Below are 21189 nucleotides of genomic sequence, written 5' to 3'. Positions count from 1 at the left end.
TTCATGTCAGCTGAACGTTGCCTTCTATTACACGGGACGATTATCGGGCGATAATTGTTCCATGTAATAGGGCCGTAAGGTCCCTCTTACACGGGACGATTATGATGCGAATTTTCGTTATATCGTTTGAATTTAAACAATATCGTTTTATCGTTTGATAATCGTTTTGTGTAAATCCAACGATAAAACCACCAATGAAAAATTGTTCATCGTTTGGTGTTGGACACCAAAATCATCGTTAATCGTTCACTAATCGTTTGCTGTAATTCCACATTCGTTCACTAATCGTTCAGTGTAATCCCACCTCATTCCTTCATTTGCTTTGATCTGATACAGTAAAAGATCGGAATTACTGACTATTGTTCTGTTCAACATGGTGAACTATTTTAGGTTAACGATAAACCATTTTGTTTGAGATTGTTTATCGTTAAAAAAACGCTTTGTCTAATAGGACTCTAAGCCTTGCAAGTCACTAAGTCAACGCAGAGGAGCATGAGCGAGGGAGGAGGCATGCATGCTATTGCTTTACAATGCCTCTTTGACACTTGAGCTTGGAGCATGATCTGAAGTTCAGAATCGTATAAAAACCTGCTATTACCATTCCTCTTGACATGTTTCTATATTTACTGTCAGTGTGATCTTAAAGTAACACTGCAAGTTTTCTATAAGCAAGTTTTCTATATACATTCATTATTTTTGTTGTTGATATCATGCTGTAAAACAAAGCTGTACTTACCAGAAATCCAGGTCCAGTCTCCTGAAGGCAGATTTTTAGGCTTGTGCTGGTTAAAAACCCCCCACTAAACATAGGAATTCCGGCCAGTACAGAGTCACGGCTCAATGTGTCCATCAGTCACAAAAGAGCTTTCTTTCTGTGAGCGCTTAGATGGCCTAGGATACACAGCACTTCCTGTTTTCTGACTGTTTTTTGAGAAAACAACAATCAGAAAACAGGAAGTGCTGTGTTTCCCATGATAACAACAGCAAAAAAATTATGAATGTAAATTGCAAACTTGCTTTATATCACATCTACTTTTGATTTAGATTTTGAAAGTTATAATGACAGTGACACTTTAAAGGGGTTATCCAACAAAAATCTTTCTCTTTCAAATCAACTGGTTTCAGAAAGTTATATAGATTTGTAATTTACTTATATTTAAAAATCTCTAGTTTCTTCCAGTACTTAACAGCTGCTGTATGTCCTGCAAGAAGAGATGTAGTCTTTCCAGTCTGACACAGTGCTCTCTGCTTCCACCTCTGTCCGAGACAGGAACTGTCCAGAACAGGAAAGGTTTTCTATGGGAATTTGCTACTGCTCTGCATAGTTCCTGTCTCGGACAGAGATGTCAGCAGAGAGCACCATGTCAGACTGGAAAGAATACACCACTTCCTGCAGGACATACAGCAGCGGATAAGTATGAGAACACTGGAGGTTTTTAAATGAAAGTTAATTTACAAATCTATAAAACTTTCTGACACCAGTTGATCTGAAAGAAAAAGATTGAGACTGGATAACCCCTTTAAAACTTTTATAAGCCCTAGAGAAAGGTCAGGTCAACCTGCCAATTTTGATAGGACTGGCCAACTATCACAAATGTTATTGCTTTGGAGACTGAAAAAATGTGTCTGCACTCCATTCGGGAGAGATTTTATTCGTAATAAGTACTCTTTTAGGCTACAAAACCCAGAAACTATATGGCTTTACCAGACATAAGTTAAGGGGGAGATTTATCAAACATGGTGTAAAGTGAAACTGGCTCAGTTGCCCCTAGCAACCAATCAGATTCCACCTTTCATTCCTCACAGACTGATTGGTTGCTAGGGGCAACTGAGCCAGTTTCACTTTACACCATGCGGGAGATTTATCGAACCTAGCAACCAATCAGATTTCACCTTTGATTTTCCAAAGAGTCTGTGAGGAATGAAAGTGTAACGCCCGGAGTAGTGGATCCACTGGACCGGCACCAGCGATGGCACAAACCTCACCAGGGAGCGGAGTCTAAGGGGCCGCTGGTTTGCACCAGAGCCCGCCGCAAGGCGGGATGGACTTGCTGCGGCAGGCGACCCCCAGGTCGCTACCCCTGGCTTGGTTGCTGGTGTCGGCAGGCGAGGCGTGGCAGGAGATGGTACAGGCAATAGTCTGCAGATGAGAGAGCACGTGACTGGCAGGACACAGGAACAGGTGGAGTGACAGGGGAACAGGAACCAGGAACAGGGACTTGGGACCAGGTAACGGACAGGACTCAGGAACAGGGACTAGGGACCAGGTAACGGACAGGACACAGGAACAACAGGGAGCTGGGCCAAACGCTATGGGAAGCATGTAGAGGCTCCAACACAGGGGACAGGGCATGCTGGGATTTATAGGGGAGTGATTGGTGCAACTACCAATTAGGAGCGCACTGCCCCTTTAAATCTGAGACAGCCGGCGCGCGCGCGCCCTAGGAGGCGGGGACGCGCGCGCCGGCCGGCACAGCGAGAGACAGGAGCGTGGAGAGGTGAGGCGCCCCCCGGGGCCGAACGTGTAGCAGCGCCGGGTCCCCGCACCGGGACCCCGGCAGCTGCATGAGATGGGGGGAGGTCGCGGCGGCGGCCCGGAGCATGGGACGCCGCCGCGGCCGTGACAGTACCCCCCCCCTTTGGCCTCCCCCTCTTTCTAACCTGCAGGAACCCTTTGATGAGATCTTGGTCCAGGATGTTAGCCTCGGGTTCCCAGGACCTCTCCTCAGGACCAAATCCTTTCCAGTCCACCAGGAAGAACCTTCTCCCTCTGACAGTCTTCATGGCCAGAATGTCCTTAACAGTGTAGACGTCGTCAGAGACGGCTTGAGGAGCTGAGAACGAAGATCTATCGGAGAACCGGTTCAGGACCACTGGTTTTAAGAGGGAAACATGGAAGGAGTTCGGAATCCGCATAGTGGGGGGTAGGCGGAGTTTGTAGGTGACAGGGTTGATGCGTCTTAGCACCGAGAAAGGACCGAGGAATCGAGGGCCCAACTTGTAGCTGGGGATCTTGAGTCTGACATATTTGGCCGAGAGCCAGACTTTGTCACCTGGGAGAAAATTCGTGGCAGGTCTCCTCTTCTTATCAGCCTGGTCCTTCATGCGTTCAGAGGCTTTGAGTAAGGACTGTCGAGTTTGTTCCCAGATCGATTGCAGGTCAGATAACAACTCCTCCACGGCTGGGACTTCAGAGGATGGAGAGAGAGGCAGAGGAGGACGAGGATGATGCCCGTAGACCACATAGAAAGGGGACTTGCCTGTGGAAGTCGAGTCCAAGTGGTTATAAGAGAATTCTGCCCATGGGAGTAGATCGGACCAGTTGTCTTGGCGGCTTGAAACAAAATGGCGTAGGTAGTTGCCCAGAATCTGATTGACTCTCTCCACTTGCCCGTTGGTTTGAGGATGATAGGCCGATGAGAAGTCCAGCTTCACTTGGAGTTGCGAGCATAGGGCACGCCAAAATTTAGAGACAAATTGAGAGCCTCGGTCGGACACAATGTGAAGAGGAAGTCCATGCAGGCGAAAGATGTGTCGGAAGAACAACTGAGCCAGACGAGGAGCAGAGGGCAGACCGGGAAGGGCCACGAAGTGAGCCATTTTAGAAAAGCGGTCCGTCACCACCCAAATAACTGTATTGCCCGCAGATGGAGGTAGGTCAGTGATGAAATCCATCCCAATGTGGTGCCAGGGATGATCCGGGACTGGCAAGGGCAATAGTAGGCCGGCAGGTCTTAGACGGGGAGACTTATTCCTGGCACAGACTGCACAGGAAGCCACAAAATCCTTGACATCCTGGAGTAGATTGGGCCACCAGTAGTGACGGGAGATCAATTGCCCGGTCTTTTGGGCTCCTGGATGCCCGGCTACCAAAGAGGAATGCCCCCACTTCAAGATGCGTTTACGGAGTGCGGGGCGCACATAAGTCTTCCCGGGAGGCAGACTCTGCAGAGCGGAAGTGGCAACTGGTACTAGGCGGTCGGGAGGTATTATGTGACGAGGAGATTCCTCTTGCCCCATGACATCGGATGCTCGGGATAATGCATCGGCCTTTAGATTCTTCTCGGCTGGACGGAAGTGGATGGTATAGTTGAACCGAGAGAAGAAGAGGGACCACCGAGCCTGCCTGGGATTGAGGCGTTGAGCCGATTGGAGGTAGAGGAGGTTCTTGTGGTCCGTGTAGATGTTAACCGGGTGTTTAGCCCCCTCTAATAGATGACGCCACTCCTCCAGTGCCAACTTAATGGCCAGGAGTTCACGGTCCCCAATGGTATAGTTCCTCTCGGCAGGGGAGAAAGTCTTAGAGAAGAACCCACAGGTTCTGGTCTTGCCTGATGTGTCCCTTTGCGAGAGAACGGCTCCTGCGCCCACAGAAGAAGCATCGACCTCGAGAGAAAACGGCCTGGAGACATCCGGGCGGACTAGGGCAGGAGCGGAGGCAAAGGCAGACTTGAGGCTATTGAAGGCTTGTTCGGCCTCTGGAGGCCAACGTCTGGGGTCCGCCTTCTTTTTAGTGAGAGCCACAATGGGTGCGACCAGGGTAGAGAAGTGAGGGATGAATTGCCGGTAATAGTTGGCGAAGCCCAGGAAACGTTGGATAGCTCTAAGTCCCACCGGGCGTGGCCATTGAAGGACAGCTGCGAGCTTGGCTGGATCCATTTGTAGGCCCTGATCGGAGACGATATAGCCAAGAAATGGAAGACTGCGCTGATGGAAAACACACTTCTCAAGCTTGGCGTATAGATGATTGGCCCGTAGTCTTCGTAGAACCTGACGCACTTGTGCCACATGAGTCTGCTGGTCCGGGGAGAAGACCAAAATGTCGTCCAAATAAACAATGACGCAGACATAGAGGAGGTCTCGGAAGATATCGTTCACGAATTCCTGGAAGACCGCTGGGGCATTGCATAGGCCGAATGGCATGACCAGATATTCGTAGTGCCCATCCCTGGTGTTGAAAGCGGTCTTCCATTCGTCTCCCTTACGAATTCGGACCAAGTTATACGCTCCCCTGAGATCCAGCTTGGAGAAGATCTTTGCTCCACGAAGACGGTCGAATAGTTCCGGAATAAGCGGAAGAGGATAGCGGTTTTTAACGGTCACCTTATTTAAACCCCGATAGTCTATGCATGGGCGGAGGGAACCGTCCTTCTTCTGAACAAAGAAAAATCCGGCGCCAGCTGGAGACGTGGATTTGCGGATGAAGCCCTTTTGTAAGTTCTCCTGGATGTAGGAGGACATGGCCTCAGTCTCGGGCACAGAGAGAGGGTATACTCGACCACGTGGAGGAGAAGCCCCAGGAAGGAGGTCTATAGGGCAATCATAGGCCCGATGAGGTGGTAGTGAGTCCGCCTCCTTGGCCGAGAAAACATCGACAAAGTCTTGGTAGTCCTCCGGTAGCCCGGATAGAGGCTTGACACAAGCAGGTGACCTTGTAGAGCACTTGGGTTGAGGAGATCTCAGACACCGGTTATGACAGTCCTGACCCCAGCTGAGAACCTCCCCAGTTCTCCAGTCCAGCTTAGGGGTATGGATTTGCAGCCAAGGAAGCCCCAGCAGGAGATTGGAAGAGGAATGGCGCAAGACATAGAAGGAGATCTTCTCCTGATGTAAGGCTCCCACCTGGAGGACTAGGGGTGCCGTCTGGCTGTACACCGCTTCGGTAAGAACCTCCCCCGTAACCGAAGAGATAGACCGGGGTTGGGCTAGCTGGATCACGGGTAGCCGCCATCTTTGGACCAACGAAGCAGAGATGAAACTGCCAGCAGAGCCAGAGTCGATGAGGGCAGTAGTCTGGAAAACTTGCCCAGAGGGTGTCTGGATGGAGACGGGCATAGTCAACCTTGGAGAGGTGGCATTCACACCTAGGGAGGCCTCTCCCACCGGACCTAGGTGCGGGCGTTTCCCGGACGCTGAGGGCGTTGGGGACATCTCTGCCGATAGTGATCCGCGCCACCGCAATAGAGGCAGAGATTCTGGTCCAGTCGACGGTTCCTCTCATCAGTCGTCAGGCGAACACGTTCCACCTGCATAGGAACCTCTGGAAGCGACTGGGACATAGGAGCAACAGGATTCTGGAACACCGGTGCCAGCCGAGGATGGCGACGGGGCAGACTCAGACGCCGTCCTTGCCGGACCTCCTCCTCACTCTCGGAAAACCTGGTGTAGACTCTGGTAGCCAGTAGAATAAGATCGTTCAAGGAGGTAGGCAGATCCCGGGCAGCGAGCACATCCTTCACTTGGCTGGACAGGCCCTTTTTAAAGGTGGCAATCAGCGCGGCCTCATTCCAGTCTAGTTCCGCAGCCAGGGTGCGGAACTGGATGGCGTAGTCACCAACGGAGGAAGTCCCTTGGGATAAATTGAGGAGAGCAGTCTCAGCCGAAGATGCACGGGCAGGTTCCTCAAAGACAGAGCGGAACTCGTCCAGGAAGATTCGAAAATTGGCAGCAACCGGATCATTACGGTCCCATAGTGGCGTGGCCCAGGCCAGAGCTCTTCCCTCCAATAGGCTGATAATGAAAGCCACTTTAGAGCGCTCGGTGGCAAACTGACTGCTTAAAAGTTCGATGTACATAGTGCATTGGGTCAGGAACCCTCTGCACAACTTGGGGTCACCTCCATATTTACTTGGGAGAGCCAGTCGTAGTTTTGAAGAGGCTGCTGGAGGTGATGACTGCTGAACGGCTGCAGTCAGTTGTTGAATCAGCTGTGACTGTTGCTGAATCTGTTGAGCTTGTAGGGCGACCACTCGGGCTACCTCGCGGATATCAGGCACCTCGCCGGGATCCATGGTTGGAGCCTACTGTAACGCCCGGAGTAGTGGATCCACTGGACCGGCACCAGCGATGGCACAAACCTCACCAGGGAGCGGAGTCTAAGGGGCCGCTGGTTTGCACCAGAGCCCGCCGCAAGGCGGGATGGACTTGCTGCGGCAGGCGACCCCCAGGTCGCTACCCCTGGCTTGGTTGCTGGTGTCGGCAGGCGAGGCGTGGCAGGAGATGGTACAGGCAATAGTCTGCAGATGAGAGAGCACGTGACTGGCAGGACACAGGAACAGGTGGAGTGACAGGGGAACAGGAACCAGGAACAGGGACTTGGGACCAGGTAACGGACAGGACTCAGGAACAGGGACTAGGGACCAGGTAACGGACAGGACACAGGAACAACAGGGAGCTGGGCCAAACGCTATGGGAAGCATGTAGAGGCTCCAACACAGGGGACAGGGCATGCTGGGATTTATAGGGGAGTGATTGGTGCAACTACCAATTAGGAGCGCACTGCCCCTTTAAATCTGAGACAGCCGGCGCGCGCGCGCCCTAGGAGGCGGGGACGCGCGCGCCGGCCGGCACAGCGAGAGACAGGAGCGTGGAGAGGTGAGGCGCCCCCCGGGGCCGAACGTGTAGCAGCGCCGGGTCCCCGCACCGGGACCCCGGCAGCTGCATGAGATGGGGGGAGGTCGCGGCGGCGGCCCGGAGCATGGGACGCCGCCGCGGCCGTGACAGAAAGGTAGAATCTGATTGGTTGCTAGGGGCAACTGAGCCAGTCTCAGTTGCCCATGCTTGATTAATCTACCCCTAAATCTCTATAGCTATCTGGGTTCAGTTACCTAAAACAGGGTCCGCATGTTCCAGCATGATCCTAATAAGCAGTCATCTAAAACTGGCCACAAGCCAACACCACATACACTGGTCCTTAATGTAGTCACCCAGGCCCTCACGGGTCCATATTACTACGATGATTTTATGTACTCCCTCCATTATAATTTATGTCTGTATTAAAAAGGAGCCCTGCTAGGAAACATGACTGACAGCTGACAGTTCTCTAGTTGTCAGGTTACACGACAGCCAACGGGCAAAGCACAAAAGGGAGAACTGAGCTGAAGGAGGGAAGCAGTGATTTCGGCTGTATTTTAGCTCCTGACAAATGCAAGTCCTGGATTTAAAGGGGTGATCCAGAATTAGAAAAACATAGTTGCTTTCTTCCAGATCACTGCCCTTGTTTATGTGCCGTATAGCAGCTCAGTTCCAAAAAAGTAAATGGAGTCCAGTTGCAATACCACAAAGGGGGCAACACTTTTAAAAGATGTTGATCGCTTATACCAGGGATGGGGAAACCTTTGGCCCTCCAGCTGTTGCAAAACTACAATTGGGAATTGTAGTTTTGCAACAGCTAGAGGCCCAAAGGTTCCCCATCCCTGTTTACACCTGTGCTATGGCTGGACATGTAACTGTAAGGCCTCGTTCACACACATTTTTTTTTGTATTTTTTTTTATTTTATTTTATGAGTTTGTGCACATTTCTTTTGGAATTTCCATACCAAAATCCATTCCATTCCATTTTCTTTTTTGTGGTGTTTTTACACAGCTGTGTGTGTTTTACACAGATCATGTGTTTCAATTATATATCTTAAGCCCCTATTACACGGGGCGATATTAACCCCTTAAGGTCAAAGCCAATTTTTCGTTTTTCCACTATGTTTAAAAGGCCATAGCGCTTGCATTTTTTCACCTAGAGACCCAAATGAGCCCTTATTTTTTTGCGAAACCAATTGTACTTTGCAATGACAGGCATTATTTTTCCATAACATATGCTGCGAAACTGGAAAAAAATTTGCGCTGTCAAATTGAAAAAAAAAGGAATTTATTTTGATTTCAGGGAGTTTTGCATTTAGGCCGTTCGCTCTATGGTAAAACTGACTTGTTATGAATGTTCCTCAAGTTGTTACAATTACAACGATATGTAACATGTATAACTTTTATATTATCTGATGGCTTCTAAAAAATTCAAACCATTGTTAACAGATATATGTTCCTTAAAATCGCTCTATTCCCAGGCTTATAGCGCTTTTATCCTTTGGTCTATGGGGCTGTGTGAGGTGTAATTTTTTGCGCCATGACATGTACTTTCTATCGGTACCTTGATTGCGCATATGCGACTTTTCGATCACTTTTTATTACATTTTTTCTGGATTTGATGCGACCAAAAATGCGCAATTTTGCACTTCAGAATTTTTGGGCGCTGACGCCGTTTACCGTGCAAGATCAGGAATGTGATTAATTAATATTTCGGGCAATTACGCGTGCGGCGATACTAAATATACTAAATATGTTTATTTATTTGTTTATTTATTTATATTTATAAAATGGGAAAAGGGGGGGGATTTGGACTTTTAATAGGGGAGGGGATTTTTTATTAATAAAAAAAACATTTTTACTTTTATTTTTACTTTAACTAGAAGCCCCCCTGGGGGACTTGTATATAAACAGCACTGATCTCTCATAGAGATCAATGCTGTGTATATACACAACAAAGATCGATCAGATCGGTCATAGATTGCTATGGCCTGCTGCAGGCCACAGCAATCTATTGCCGAGCCGGGATCAGCGTCATTGTAACGCTGAGGCCTGGCACGGGCAGAAGAATGGATCTCCCCCCCGCGATCAGGAATAGACCAACGCCAATCCATTCATGGAAAAAAAACAAAGCGATGTACCTGATGGTACATTCGCTTTATGTCTGCAACAAAGAAGGGGCTGTTGACTATAAGTGTATTTCTTAGCTTCCTTATTAATAAATCTGAGACTGTCATCATACACAGTTATCAAAATAGTCATCAAAGTAAATCAGGAAGAAATCTCCTGAAGTATATGTCAGTATTTTAGGGTTCACATCAGCTATAGAGGTCACAGGGGGTGCAGCTGTGACCGGGCCTATACATCTCTACTGAAAATTTCAGCTTCAGTGTTCAGCAGTACATAGAGGTCTGTGCAGAAGCACTGATGGGAGCAGAGGTGTCATAGGTTAGAGGTCAGAGAAGTAAAGTCATAAAACAAGAGGCTGCACTGACAGGAGCAGAGGAGATGAGAGCTGTGTGTTTACCCCTTCCTCTCAATTTGGTATTGGCCCCATGCTGTTCACCAACAAAAGTACAAAGAAATCATTTTTTTACTCCTTATACAGTTTGGTTTTACTAATTATAGCTACGGCCAAGGTAAGATTAGCATTACAACTCCCGGACCTTCACCTCCAGGCGTGAAAAGATACCTAAGTCTACAGGGGCCTGCACTTTGTGTCCCTTTACATTAGGGCCTTCTCAGCCGTGGGTGGCTGCAAATACCTGCTCATAGGCTAAATCGGCGTTCAGTTGCAGTGCCTATACACGGCACAACTATTCAAGCGACGGGGCCGCACAAACGATTTTTGTATCATTTGTGTGGCCATGATAACTGACAGTACAGATATGTATATATCTATGTAGATATCCCTTCTCTTAGTTTCCAGATCAAACAAGCAGTGCATACATAACTTCGGTGCTGCTGTTTAATCCAACATCCCGCCTCCAGCTGTCAATCATTCTGGCCTGAGCTGGATTGGAGAGCCGGACAGCGGAATGCCAGATCACACGGCAGTGCAGAAGGTATGTATGTACTGCTTGTGTGATCTGGAAACTGACAGCACAGATATATGCATATCTGTGCTGTCAGTTTCCGTTTGCTATCAGTGATTTGCGATCAGCCAAGGATCGGATGTTTTCCCACTCCTCTGCTGATTGCCGTGACTTTTAAACCGATTATCATCCCATGTAAAAGGTCTTTTGGCCCCCATTCTTTTTGAATGAGAAATCCCACAATCTCATACAGATGTCCGCATAGTTTTGGCCAAGTTGTGAACATCACTACCAATAGATCTCTCCTTAATTCCTTAAAGGTCAATCGGCTTGCATCTGATACAAACCTTCTTTGATACTGATTGACCTTAAGGTCAATGTCACCTAAAGTATTCAGGATGGGGAGGAAACATGACTCACTACTGCCCCCTTAAGGTGGCATCTCTGAACTTATGTTGTTTATGGAAAATGGTCTTTTATTTTACTTTTACATCTTGTGAATTGTTTTATTTAAAAAAAATTTTTTTAAGCAATAACATTTTAAATGCTACCATCTTTACACCTTATCCTTAAAGAGTCTTAGAAAGGGCTTGTCAAGGTCTTGTCACCAGTAGACATGCCACCATCAGATACCCCCGACCCTCTTACTTATAGGGCCCTTAGTCATTTAATTTGCACGCTGATTAATCCATTGTTTTTTAACCTCTATAAAGTAGTCAGAAGTCACCTGATACGCTGTCAGCCAATCAGAATGATGGAGAATGAAGTTGTTTGCTGAGAGCTGAGCTGTTCGGCCAATCAGTGCGCACATCTCCATGGCAACTGAATTCCCGGACTTTCAATAAAACAGGCTTAAATCTATATTTCTAGTGTGACTTCATGCTTGGGTTCAGAATGGAAATCACAGGAAGCACGGCTGATTTATTCCATATCGTCTAAAGCTTACGTGTATATGGTAGATTATTACAGGATTGTCATATAAAGGTCTGGTTATATTCATGTAGTCATGTTTATAGTATACAGTATATGGAATGAAAACGCTATGATTTTATGTATATGATAATGTTCACATCACATATAGAAATTAAAAGCTGTGGTTATATGGGTATAGTTATATATGGCACACACACACACACACACACACACACTATATATATAAATATATATATATATATATATATATATATATATATATATATATATAGTATATCCATTAGGGCTCGTAAGCTACACTGATATTAATCAGGGAGAACATACAATGCTAGCCAGTAAACCATCTTTTTTTTTTTTTTTTTACTGATTATAGCCAAATACCAAAATGTTTTCTTTGTTTTTTGAATCGGTTCTACTCTTCCTGAATACATTTTTTTTAAATTTCATTTTTAGTTAATCCTTATGGGGGCAGACATCTTGCCTGAGATGATCTTAACAAGATTTAGGGCCCTATTCCACTTCACGATTATCGTTCAGATTATCGTTAAATCGTTCGAATCTAAACGATAATCGAATAGTAGTTAATGATTAACGACCGAACGAGAAATCGTTAATCGTTTAACAAGACCTGGACCTATTTTTATCGTTGCTCGTTCGCAAATAGTTCGCATTAAATAAGGTGTCGTTCGGTCGTTCGCAGTAGTGACGAACGCAATAGACGACAAGACGACCGCAAGAACTTTCATAAGTAATGATTATCGTTCCATGTAAATGGGTGAAGGATTTCAGGTCTTTCGCAATAGCGGCAGTTTGGATCGTTTATCGTTAACGATTATGGGAACGATAATCGTCCTATGAAAAAGGGCCCTTAGTCCAGCGCATCTTAAGGCAAGTAAAAGAGAGAGTAGCTGCTATAGATAGAAGAGGAGGTGAAGAAGGGGCCAGTGCTCCTGCGTGTGTGTGTGTGTGTTTGTGTGTCTGCCTGTCTCTGTGTGTGTAAAAAAACTGCCAAATGGGTAGAGGGGTCTGTTATGGAGACAGGAGTGCTGCACTGTAGTGCTGGTTTACAGGTGGAGCAGTATGTATAAGTGCAGCATGATGTTGGGTTATATAGGTGGAGTGGTATTTAATTGTGCAGCGTAGTATTAGGTTATCCAGGTGGAGCAGTATGCATTGGTGCAGTGTGTTGGGTTATACAGCTGGAGCAGCATTTATTGGTGCAACATGGTGCTGGTTATACAGGTGAAGCAGTAAGTATTTGTGCATATATATGTTTTTAACTATGGTGCATTGTGCATTAAAGGGGAACTCTGGGAGTTTTTTTTTCACTATGGCTGGTGGAGGGGGTGGATGAAAGCAATGACGTCCACTTACTTCTTGAGATGGGTCCTACATTGTGATGCTACCGTCCCCAGTCACTTCCTGGTCTATGACGCGGCTTGAGATGTGACGTTTTAAGCCTGCTCAGCTGTCATCCACCCGCTCCCCGGCCATAGTGAAAAAAGCTTTCCCACCCGGAGTACCCCTTTAAGCTCTAATTTTCAATTGGGATAATTTTTGAGGTAGTTTTTTTTTTTTATTATTATTATTAAACACTTTTCATATTATGCATAACTTTTTTAGTTCCTATAGGGCACATTATTAAGCGATTGCTTTATCACCTTTACAGTACACTACAATCCCTGGTGTTTTATCATTTACTTTTCTCTTATTACATCCTGCCTATGGCAGGTTGTAATAGCAGTAGAATAATGGCAGCCATGGGGGCCTTCTGAAGACCCCCAGAGGCCATGACAACCATTCAGCACAACCTATCATGACAACCATTAAGCACAACAACATCAAACCCCAAGAAATCACCAGTTGTATAGCTTTGTCCATCTAGATGCCACAGTCACCATTGACAGCGGCATCTAGGTAGTTGAATGACCAGAATTCAAGCTGACTTGGATGCTAGTCTCTGACTGTGGCTGTCAGCTGTCCCCTGCACATCAGGCATACATGGACACCTTATGATACAGAAGAGTTACAGTAACATTTGTATCTTGTATAATACTATAGGTTATATGTAAGTGAAAATATTTGCAGTAGCGGTCTTTGGCACCAAGGACCCCAAGCGATCCAGGGGGGCCCCCACGTCCTGCTCTTGTGCTCAAGACCGCTGGACAGGGCTGCTGCCCCGCTCACTGCTGCGATCTGGACTGTAACTATGAGCACTCGTAATGATTGCTCACAGTTACATGCAGCAGCAGCACTTACAGGGTGGGAGCCATTGGCTCCCTTCCTGTCAGTCACTCTTGTGGCCACAGAAAGTGTTTTCCCTGCGGTCACAAGTGGCCACTTTGTCCTTGTGGTGCCGGCGCTCCAGTGACATCACTGGAACATCAGCGCCAGAACAAGGGGAGTGCAGCCTCTTGTGATCGCAGGGAAAACCCTTCCTGCGGCCACAAGAGTGAAGAGAAGAGGAGACACCCGGACCCAGGTGAGTATAAGTGTTTGTTTTATTGTGCTATATACTATATGGATGGGGGAGAACACAGGGGTCTGTTTAACTGGGGGAGAGCATAGCGGGGGAATATATAAATGGGCGGAGGACACAGGGGGGTCTATATAAATGGGGGAGCACACAGGGGGGCTATATAACAGGGGGAGCACACAGGGGGGTTATATATAACTGGGGGCAGCACACAGGGGGTCTATATACTACTTGGGGCAGCAGAATGGGGTCTATATACAACTGGGGGAGCACACAGGAGGTCTATATTCAAGTGGGGGACCACACAGGGGGGCTATATACTACTGGGGGGAGCACACAGGGGGTCTATATACTACTGGGGGAGCAAACAGGGGTCTATATACTACTGGTGGGGCACACAGGGGGTCTATATACAGCTGGGGGAATATACAGGGGGTCTATATACTACTGGTGAGGCACACAGGGGGTCTATATACTGCTGGGGGCAGCACACAGGGGGTCTATATACTGCTGGGGGCAGCACACAGGGGGTCTATATATAACTGTGGGAGCACACAGGGGTCTGTATACTACTGGGGGCAGCACACAAGGGGTCTATATACTGCTGGAGGAGCACACAGGAGTCTATATACTACTGGGAGAGCACACAGGAGTCTATATAATACTGGCGGGGCCCACAGGGTGTCTATATACTACTGGGGGAACCACACAGGGGGTTTATATACTACTGGAGGAGCAAACAGGGGTCTTTATCCAAGTGGGGGAGCACACAGGAGGTCTATATACAAGTGGGAGAGCACACAGAGGGGCTAAACACCACTGAGGGAGCACACAGGGGGGCTATATACTAGTGGGGGAGCACACAGGGGGTATATACAACTGGGGGCAGCACACCGTGGGTATATACGACTGGGGGCAGCACACAGGGGGTCTATATACAACTAGGGCAGCACACAGGAGGTCTATATACTTCTGGGGGAGCACATAGGGGGCTATATATAACTGGGGGAACACACAGGGGTCTATATACTAAACAAGGACACAAGGGGTATATACTATTGGGGGCAGCACACAAGGGGTATATACTACTGGCGGTAGCGCACAAGGGGTATATACTACTGGGGGCAGCACACAGCGGTCTATTGTTGTGGAGCGCATGTCGAGGGGGGAGGGCAGACATAACTTCGCTTGGGGCCCCAGAAATGCCAAGACCGCCCCTGAATATTTGTATCAAAAGAGAACTAGAGAGCTGTGAGTATATATACATGATATAATTTGTATTATATAAAGAACTAGTTGTTATCTGCAGGGACAGATTAACTTTACCATAGGCCCCGGGCTGTTCACCAAGCCTGGGTCCCCCAACCCCACTGTAAATATGGCCGCACTAGTGTGGTGCTTATAATACAGGATAGATAATGTTATAATGCCCTGATTTGTGCAAAATTGCGGTAAAAAAACAGTTATTTTTTGAAAATCATGGCAGAACTGTTGCCAGGAGACAATACACCACTAAAAGTTTAAAGGGGTTATCCAGTGCTACAAAAACATGGCCACTTTTCCCCCTACTGTCGTCTCCAGTTCAGGTGCGGTTTGCAATTAAGCTCCATTTACTTCAATGGAACTGAGTTTCAAAACCCCACCCAAACTGGAGACAACAGTAGGGGGAAAGTGGCCATGTTTTTGTAGCGCTGGATAACCCCTTTAAGTCTTTTTGGGTGGCCATGGGCCCCCCAGGAGCTCAGGGCCCCGGGCTGCCGCCCGAAACGGACCTATTATAATCCGCTTCTGGTTATCTTTATATGATAACATTTGTATTTATTTGTATAACATCTATAAAACCTATAATGGCCCCATTGACATGTGACTTACAAAAGTGCTAGCTTAAAGAGGTTATCAAGGAAAAATTAACTTTTTCCCTATCCACAGCCGTCAGGACCTGATACAGAGATCGCCCAGGGGGGTACAAAGGTCAGACCCCCTGGGCAATCTCCGTATCAGGCCCCGACAGCTCTGTAATGAATAGAGCCGTGGGTCCGGCACGTGACCCGCAGCTCTATTTATTCCTATGGAGCCAACAGAAATAACCGAGTACAGCGCTCTTCCGGCGTACTTCACGTGACCCGCGGCTCTATTCATTCCTATGGAGCCGACGAAAAGAGACGAGTACAGCGCTCTTCCGAGGTACTTCACGTGACCTGTAGCTCTATTAATTCCTATGGAGCTGACGGAAAGAGCCGAGTACAGCGCTCTTCCGTCGTACTTCACGTGATTTGCAGCTCTATTCATTCCTATGGAGCCGACGGAAAGAGCTGAGTACTCGGCTCTTTTTGTCGCTCCATACGGATGAATAGAGCCGTGTGTCGCGTGCCGAACCCACAGCTCTATTCATAACAGAGCCGGTGGGGCACAATATGGAGATCGGCGGGGGGAACAGAGGTTGGACCCCCCCCCCCCCCGACCTCCTACTTTTCCCCTAAAAGCTGCAATGAAAATTACATGCGTTAAATGCAATGAAATTATGGCTGAAAATAAAATCCACAGTGAAAAACTCAGACTGTCCACAATACATATGACATTGTGTAGTGTGAAAGTGCCCAACATAAGACGTGTCATAGTTGTCATGTCATGTGCCGACCTGTAGACAAGTGGATATAAATCGGAAAACCCCCTTTAAGTTAACATTGCTTTGCATATAAGATACAAGAGCTGAAATCATCTGAGCTCAACAAGAAGATTTTATAGATTTCTCTTCATGAACTCTCAGCACTGACTCGAATAACTGCGGTTTCCAGGCACCGTATTACCAAAACTGTCATTTCAAGCAATTTACACAGGAAATTGCTTCGGTCTCCCTTTATTTAGATGCAAGCAATGCTTTCCACCTAAAGAAGAAAGGAAGTTTTTCTTTAGACACCTACTGTGTGTTACTTATAGCAGCAATGACTGGAAATTGGATGGAAAGACCATCACATCAGTATATTAGTCACAGTCTTAGGCTATGCGCATCCTTTTATTTTTTGCGGTGCATTTTTTTTTTTTCCAATTAAAACTTCAAATAATGATAAATCCATGAACAGATCTTATTTAATTCTATAGGATAAAAAATGGGTGTAATTTTTGTTTAAGAAGATCCTTTTTTTGTATCATTTTTTATGCAATCAATGAAGTCTATGGATGATAGATGGATCTAATGGATTAGTTGCACGATAAAATTACATACTGCAAAAACCCATGCATGCATGAGCAATACTCTAAACCAAGGATGGGAACCTTTGGCTCTCCAGCTGTTGCAAAACTACAATTCCTATTATGCCCGGACAGTTTTTGGCTGTCCAGGCATGATGGGAATTGTAGTTTTGCAACAGCTGAAGGGTCAAAGGTTCCCCATCCCTGCTCTAAACACTCAAACATCAGGTGGTTTCCTATATGACAGACCTGTATGCAGCATACATACAGTTAGAGTGATTGTTTTACCCTATGCGGAGAAGCCCAAAGGCAGGAAGAGATTTCTCAGTGCTCACTGAACACTCTTGGTCTGTAATATTAAAAGTAGGGATGGTCCGAACCTGCCGAGGTTCGGGTTCATACGAACCTGAACTCTTGGCAATGATTCCCGCTGTCTTCCACCTCCGTGAAGCGGGTGGATACAGCCAGAGGACCGCCTGGAAAACTGGGATACAGCCTATGGCTATGGCTGTATCCCGGGAGGTGGAAGACAGCAGTAATCATTGCCAAGAGTTCAGGTTCGTACGAACCCGAACCTCGGCAGGTTCGGACCATCCCTAATTAAAAGGAATGTATCACCTAGATTTTTTTTTTTATAGATTACCACCAAATTCTTCTTTTTTTATTTTATTGAGTTTCTATTATTTCCTTTAATTTGTATTTCATTATTATGGGAGTAGCCATTTTGCTTACACTGTTTTAACAGCATTTAGTGACATGCTTTACAGCAAGCCTCATGGACATAGACACAATGAACATCTCTAGACCCTTGGCAAAAAAAAAAAAAAAACAACCAAAACTGCAGTGTCAGTTTCCCAAAAAGCCGCTGTGTGTGTTTCCAGCCTTAAAGGGGTATTTTTATCTCAATTTGTTGTGCCCTATTTATAAGATGGGGAGTAATACGCTGACCAGTGGGGGTCCCCCTAGTGAAGAGAAAATTGCCATTGGAATAAATGGTAGTCAGTGCTCCATTCATTCGCCAAGGGTCCGGTGACTATTTCTAAGCAATCTTCAGTGACCTGATAGAGAATAAATGGACCACTCACAGTACTGCTTTTCTCAAATTGAAATGAAACAGCAGCTATTCATTCTGGATACACAGTGATCTCCTTCTATATGTGGATATTGATATTGTTGGGTCTGGCCACATGCGGAGCAAAGGACTTTGGTTATTATAGTTATGCTGATGTCACATGAGTAACTCATCTGGAATGGAAACTTTTTTTTTTGCAAAAAATATATCAGATAAAAGTACAAAGAATATATATTGTAATGACAGCACTCATAACACTATAAAAATAATAAATATAATATAAATAATAATGTATGAAATAAAGATGGATTTTCGCTCAAATGGATAAATTCTGCACATTTTAGAGCAGGAGGTGGAGAAGAAGGGAAAAGCATGGAGGATAAGGAAACCTGAGGGAAGTCACAGATGACAGGAGACAGACAACACTAAGGGGGACGGCTATGGGAGACATATGGACGGGGGACGGAATCAGCCCCTTCTGTTTCAATCAAATGCGGAAAATCTGCACAGAAAATGAACAGGTTAGAGCGGGAGGTGGAGAAGAAGGGAAAAGCATGGAGGAGAAAGGAAACCTGAAGGAAGTCACAGATGACAGGAGACACTAAGAGGGACGGCTATGGGAGACATATAGGGCACAATGGACGGGGCTGAGGCACTGGATCTGTACTGTACATAAGGCACGCTTACTTCTCTGGGTACCACTTTATAAACATATGCAGTTTCCATGGATACCAGATCAGTCTCCACAGCAACAGAGAGAAGCAGAAACATAAAGGATGAACACATGGGGGAGGGTGGGGGCTTAGAAAATGTGGCACACACAATTATACCCATATTGTGACACGATATGTATATGTACATTAATACCTATATTGCACATACAGGTACAACCGTCCCCGCAGACATGCACAAGGAGATGTACTGCAAATCGCAAGTTCGGCTCAATTCGTGCATCAGGCGATACAGTAAAACAATGGGATCGGCTCTACAAAAGGGACCCTGCACGTATCCTAATCTCTACACCCATACAGATTTAGCTTGGTAGTCAATGGAATACATTGTTCCCACACACAATTGTAAGGATTTGCCTAATATGAGCCACAGCTGATATACAGAAGCCAGAGAACAATATATAATGCATGCAATAAAATTTTTTATCACACAATATAAACTCAACGACCAATAAATAATAGTAGTCTATTTCCCCAAAAAAAAAAAAATTATATATATATATATATATATATATATATATATATTCATTTTATCACGGCCCATGTCCCTACATTGTTCCGGTTCCATTACTAGTTCTATGGGGATTTATTCTTATTGCCATATATGGAAGGATTTTTTTTTTTCTTACAAGCTTCCTTTGCCTTCTTCTGGATGAACACAGTAAGGTTCCAATTCTGCTCTTACATGAACTATGTAACTATATATGAGTTCTGTACAAATACTGTATATCCATATGTAATAACATGTTACCATGTAGTGTCATGCTCTCTACTGTAGGTGTCCATGTTCCTGTAATAATAGACTCCACATTTACATCTGTTCACACTCAGATAAAGTTATCTAGACACCAACCGGCTCACTTACATCTGGCTTCTACCTATTAAATAGAATACAGAAAAATTTCTATTGATTCTGCAAAAAACGTGAATGGCTCTCATCCTGAACCCGGCCAATCGATTCTACCATCTGTAATAGTTAGACAGGGTCCTGAAGCAAAAAAAAACCTCTCCCACAATGTCAGTCAATGGGAAGGACTGAAAAGAAGTGACACATAGTGTAAAGGACTTGATGGAGCAGAGGAACAGCTGAGACTTGGGCAGTGAACTGTGGAGCTGTACACCTGAGACCTGCACACATCATATACAGAGCTGCAAACAAAGAACTGGATCCGTACACAGGAATCATGCTGCTTTTTACTGATCCTGATCCAGTCCATCCTAGATTCCTACACTATAGGTGTAATGCACTACCATAGGCCTGCATTGCTCCTTCTACAGTCACAGTACTTTCTCCTATTCTTCTCCACTGTTGCTAATAACATTGCATATCCCTCCACCACTATTATTGGGTGACCCTGACCCTGAACTCATGCCCCCCCAGGTGACCCCCCACAGTAAGACCCTTGGAGGGGGGTAAACTCACGTGCCAGATGATGAAGAAGATGAGAGAAGCACAGAGGACCAGAGTCAGCATGTAACAGAACGCTGCAAAGGTAAACGCCATGGCTGGTGGAGAGGACTAAGCTACCAGGAGGGACCACTTCCCCGATCTGCCAGCCAGGGGGACTTGAGGAGAATTCCTTGAAATAGTGAAGTGGTGGCAGGGGTCGCCTGTGAGGATGCTGAGCAGAGATGGAGCACTTACAGACTAGGCGAGTGCAGGTGAGGAAGTTGCAGCTCCAGGTGAGGTGAGGAGAGGGCAGGTGAGGGGCTGGGCCTGCTCCAGGGCTCCTCACAGGCACACACTACTCCTAAAGCCACCAGAGGTCAATGTCGGCAGAACTAGCTTCTCATCTCCGCCATGGATTCTCATTGTGTGGGTGTGTGGCACTTGACTTGTAAGAGAACATCAATGGATCTTCATCTGGAGATAGTATAGCGATCTGTCCAGGCTCCTTCCTCCTCTTGGCACTCGTCTTGCCTGTCACAAAGTCTCTGTCAGCTCTTTGCTGTGTTCCTTCCTCTCTGGCTGTCAGGCTGCTCCTCTGGATGGGCAGTGGCTGTGTGCAGGCTTTGTTCTGTACCCCTGTCTGTGCTGATGCCAGTGGGGTACACTACCTAGGCTGGCACATCTTCAGCACTCTCTTCTCCTGGCACTCTTCTCCCTCCCTGCTCACGGTTCTCTCCTATACCTTGGACTCCCTGTCTTTCCTGCTTCGCTTCTCCCTCCCTCCCAAGTTCATTCTCTACCTCCTTCTCTCAGTCACACCTCCTCCCTGGCTCTCCAATTCCCACTTTCTCTTCCATCACATTCAAATGCTCATTTACAATAAATCTATCTATATCTATCTATCTATCTATCTATCTATCTATCTATCTATCTATCTATCTCCTATCTATCTATCTATCTATCTTATCTATCTATCTATCTATCTATCTCCTATCTATCTATCTATCTAT

At 46.4% G+C, this 21189-nt stretch overlaps 1 protein-coding gene across 3 annotated transcripts in view; it reads right to left on the bottom strand.

The window, feature by feature from the left end:
* CNIH2 (cornichon family AMPA receptor auxiliary protein 2) overlaps window positions 1-20405 on the bottom strand; it is a 76318-nt gene extending 55913 nt beyond the window's left edge. For all 3 annotated transcript variants that reach the window (XM_069968201.1, XM_069968199.1, XM_069968198.1), the window contains exon 1: window positions 20213-20405. In XM_069968201.1, the coding sequence (XP_069824302.1) occupies window positions 20213-20293 (81 nt within the window). In that variant the 5' untranslated portion in view covers window positions 20294-20405. The remainder of the gene's footprint in view (window positions 1-20212) is intronic.
* Window positions 20406-21189: the final 784 nt, after the last annotated feature.

This window comes from Dendropsophus ebraccatus, chromosome 4, assembly GCF_027789765.1.
Source record: "Dendropsophus ebraccatus isolate aDenEbr1 chromosome 4, aDenEbr1.pat, whole genome shotgun sequence".
NCBI lineage: Eukaryota > Metazoa > Chordata > Amphibia > Anura > Hylidae > Dendropsophus > Dendropsophus ebraccatus.
Note: the sequence above shows the minus strand (reverse complement) of the source record. Positions and strands in the feature narration are given on the sequence as shown.